Source organism: Haliotis asinina, chromosome 3 (genome assembly GCF_037392515.1).
Source record: "Haliotis asinina isolate JCU_RB_2024 chromosome 3, JCU_Hal_asi_v2, whole genome shotgun sequence".
NCBI classification, from domain to species: Eukaryota; Metazoa; Mollusca; class Gastropoda; order Lepetellida; family Haliotidae; genus Haliotis; species Haliotis asinina.
Genome location: NC_090282.1, coordinates 60,522,670 through 60,526,222, shown reverse-complemented (window position 1 = coordinate 60,526,222; position 3,553 = coordinate 60,522,670). Strand labels below are relative to the sequence as shown.

Below are 3,553 nucleotides of genomic sequence, written 5' to 3'. Positions count from 1 at the left end.
ACTACAAGCCTATCCAAACTGTGGCCTCCACCTCCCCATTTAGCCACACCTACACCACCTGTACTAACCATGACTTCAACATTATATCTTCTACACTGTATTCAAATAAAAAGCCCAAGGTTAACATTAATTAAGAGTAGCACACCAATCTATTTTGAACAGCCTATGTACTCCATTCGTAATGGAGTAAAATGTAGTACAAAACTATGTCTCGTCCATGGGGCTAATGCCAGATTCAATTTACCAGAATAGTGATTCCATTATTTGTATCATTTGGTACACTATGATTAGGGCTTTCATTTAAATAGGTTGGAACTACAGCCAAGAAGACAGCCAAAAAGCCGCTGGTAGGGACCAATGTTGAAGCTAAAACAAGACAAGCAACTGCTGAATGGAACACAATTTCAGGACACTGATAGGAAATGGGCATAAAGTTCTTACAATCTAGAGTAGTGACTTCCATTCACATAAATAGTTTCAGAGGAAACACACATCAATCAGAGCAAAATGTTGATGACTAAAGAGTAAGCAATTAATGTTAGTAAAACAGATACTTCAAACATTTTCAAATACTTTACTGCCATACTTATAGCCTGGCCCTCTTACAAACCTTCACCTCTACATCCTTAACCTCATCTCTCTTTCTCTTCCTATTCACCATCTTGTTCAGGGGCCCAGGTCTCCTGCTGGGGACTGGAAGTGACACTCCTTGGTGGCCCAAGCTGGTCAAACTGCAGGACACATTGCACTCACTCAGATTGGTGAAGCTGCTCACTGGGCTGACAGGAAGAGACATGGAGCTTGAGGTCAGTAGTGGTCCATCCTGAAAAAGGTCACAGGTGTTACCGAACCTGATGTCTTTAGAAACTATATCTGAGAGGTTGATGTCATCTGGCAAACCTGACATGTCTGATTTCAGGGATCTGCTAGGTGTGGTGCCATAGTTCAAGGAGGTGGTGCTGGAAGATGGGGAGGGAAGTAGATCACTGTAGAATTCCTCTGAATTCTGGAAGAGGGTAGAAGAGCTGGGGAAGGGGTCTGTAAGACTGGTGGAGCTCATGCTGGTCAGGCTGGGACTGGTGCTGGCTGGGAGAGACTCATCACTGGGGCTGATAGACCAGTTATCTGGAGTGCCTGATAAAAATTTTGATGTTACATCATCGGTGTCAAAATATGAATTAAATCTGGGACATTCAGGATAAAAGAAGGATTCCTGGTTTTCTAGATACTTGCTGATGGGGCTGTCTGGTCTGTTAGTGCCAAACATGGATGATCTAGAGGTAGGACTAGTGGGGCTGATGGACCTATTGTTGTTAGAGGGGATGGCTGCATCAGTCCAAGTTGTGTGGGGGTAGAGACAGGTACAGCGAGGCTGAAAGTCACCCAGGCTCACCCAACTCTCGTTGGGACACAACATCTTGTGGTTCTGAAGTATATTTCAGATGCATTTCCAAGTACAAGTTATTAGAAAAGAGGTTACAGTTATAGAGCACTCGATACCTAGTGTTAATCTTAACCAAACTCTAAACCAAACGCCAACCCTAACCCTAACTAAACGTTAACTCTGTTGCTTTGAAAGATGGCAGAAGGTGCCAGTATTCTGAAATCTAGCCGAAAAGAGACCTTTATGAAATCATAATACACTTTATTTCATGATATCTTCAAATGAATGTTAATGAGTCGATATACAATATCTGATGTTATGTATTTGTATCTCTCTGAGGTGTCAGTAGTTCTGTTAATGTAACACACATTCCTGGAACAGCAAAAAACGTATTAATCTATTCTATACATTTGTGGATTTTTGAGAGGGGCAATGTCTAACACCAATGACTAAATCAGTTCATATAAGTTACCTTCACAGTTTTTCTCTCTTGCACCAACTCAAGGTTATACTAGAGTCTTCAACTCCAAACTCAAGTCTCACAAGAGAAATCTGTAAAATAGAATATAGAGTCTACTATGCAAGTATGATCATGTATGAACTGAACTGAATTAATCAGTAAATTTATTTAAAACCTGAATCAAATAGTGACTAACAGTCTCAAGTGAGATCTGTCGCTTGTCATACTTATTGCAATGGTACCTTACTTAAGTGTTAAAGTTTAGTTTAGTCATTTCCATGTACAGTCGTGCATGGTGTAGAAACGAATACAGCTTGTCTGTTGTCAAGGATGAACTCTCATGTTTAATTGCTAACAAAAGTATACCTGTAAATATTTGAGCAACAAAAGTTTGTATCTGTACAGGAAATACAATTTATTACCTTACTGTAGTAAGAAGAAAGTGAAGGAGCTCAGATATGTCGTAGAAACTGCTGAAAAACACAGGTGTGATAGCAATGTTACGCTTCGATAAACGAAGATTCGTAATGGCCGCCCTTGAACTTGGCAACCGTTACCCTAGCAACATCGGTAAACATGTTTGTTCTAACATATACATCTAAAGGAAATTACAAAACATTCTGGATAAGAACCAGCGCTATTTCTCCTACAATACACATGCTAAAAATAGAAAAAAAATACCCTTTTCTTACGGTAATAGGTGAAAGGGAGGCTACTCTAAAATGTATTTCAAGTTATCTCCCTTCCCACACTCCAGCGCAGCGATGACTAGCTAAGATACTATTCATGTAGTGAACGCTATGTACCCTAGCTAAGCGATGACTAGCATAATATACTATGCTGGTTCGCCGGATGAACTCTGGGTAGGACCTTCCTAAACCGCAAAACCACGAAAGACGCGTAGACGTATAAACTGTGATAGTTGTATTTGAAGTTAATGTTTATGAAGTCGGGTTTGGCTTCAAAGCGTGGATTTCACTTGACACTACACAAATGAATATTTTGTTGATATATTTACATATGTACAACCGTTAACTACAACACCTATGTCTTCTTCAGATGGAATAAAATGTAACCATTATTCCGAATCCTGAAAATTCTAATTCTAAATGTTTTACTATTAAAGGTGGCTCTGTTTATTTAAATCAAGCAACAAATGCTGACAGAAGAGACGTATATAAGACCTCTGAAAAGTTTTGAGAACTAAACTAGCCACTTAAATTTGTTCTTGCATTGACAAATGTGCACCTGTAAACTATGATTGAAAATACTGTGGCTGAAAAATACCCGAGTAAATGGTCCGAGTTGCTTTTTGAGATGATACGAGAATAAGACGAGTGGGTCACGAATGGGTTACGAATGAGTCTGAGAACTTATGCAAAAAGCCGACTCGCTAACACACAGTTACATATGTACATGGGGGCGGCATTTGTCCTGTGCCCTACCTACGGCCCTGTCATTGTGTCCCCTACCGTAATATTGCTAAAAATGGCATACATCTATTCTCCTTTACTCGTTCAAGCCAGCCTTCATTCAGATGGACTATTGCTGAATGCGGCATATAAATAAACATTCAAACGAACATTTTCCATGACATGTGTATAGTTTTATCGTTGATGGCGCAGCTTCAGCCCTTGAACTCGCAGAAACCTATGATAATGGGTTCGAATCTATCTCTGATCGCTCTGTTTTTGCTCCTAGTTTTTCAG

At 39.9% G+C, this 3,553-nt stretch overlaps 1 protein-coding gene across 1 annotated transcript; it reads right to left on the bottom strand.

Annotated features, from left to right (window-relative positions):
- Positions 1 to 586: 586 nt before the first annotated feature.
- LOC137276952 (uncharacterized) lies at positions 587 to 1,417 on the bottom strand. Its single transcript, XM_067808608.1, has one exon. It carries the CDS (start codon positions 1,415 to 1,417, stop codon positions 587 to 589), a length of 831 nt encoding a protein of 276 aa, XP_067664709.1.
- Between the last annotated feature and the right edge of the window lie 2,136 nt (positions 1,418 to 3,553).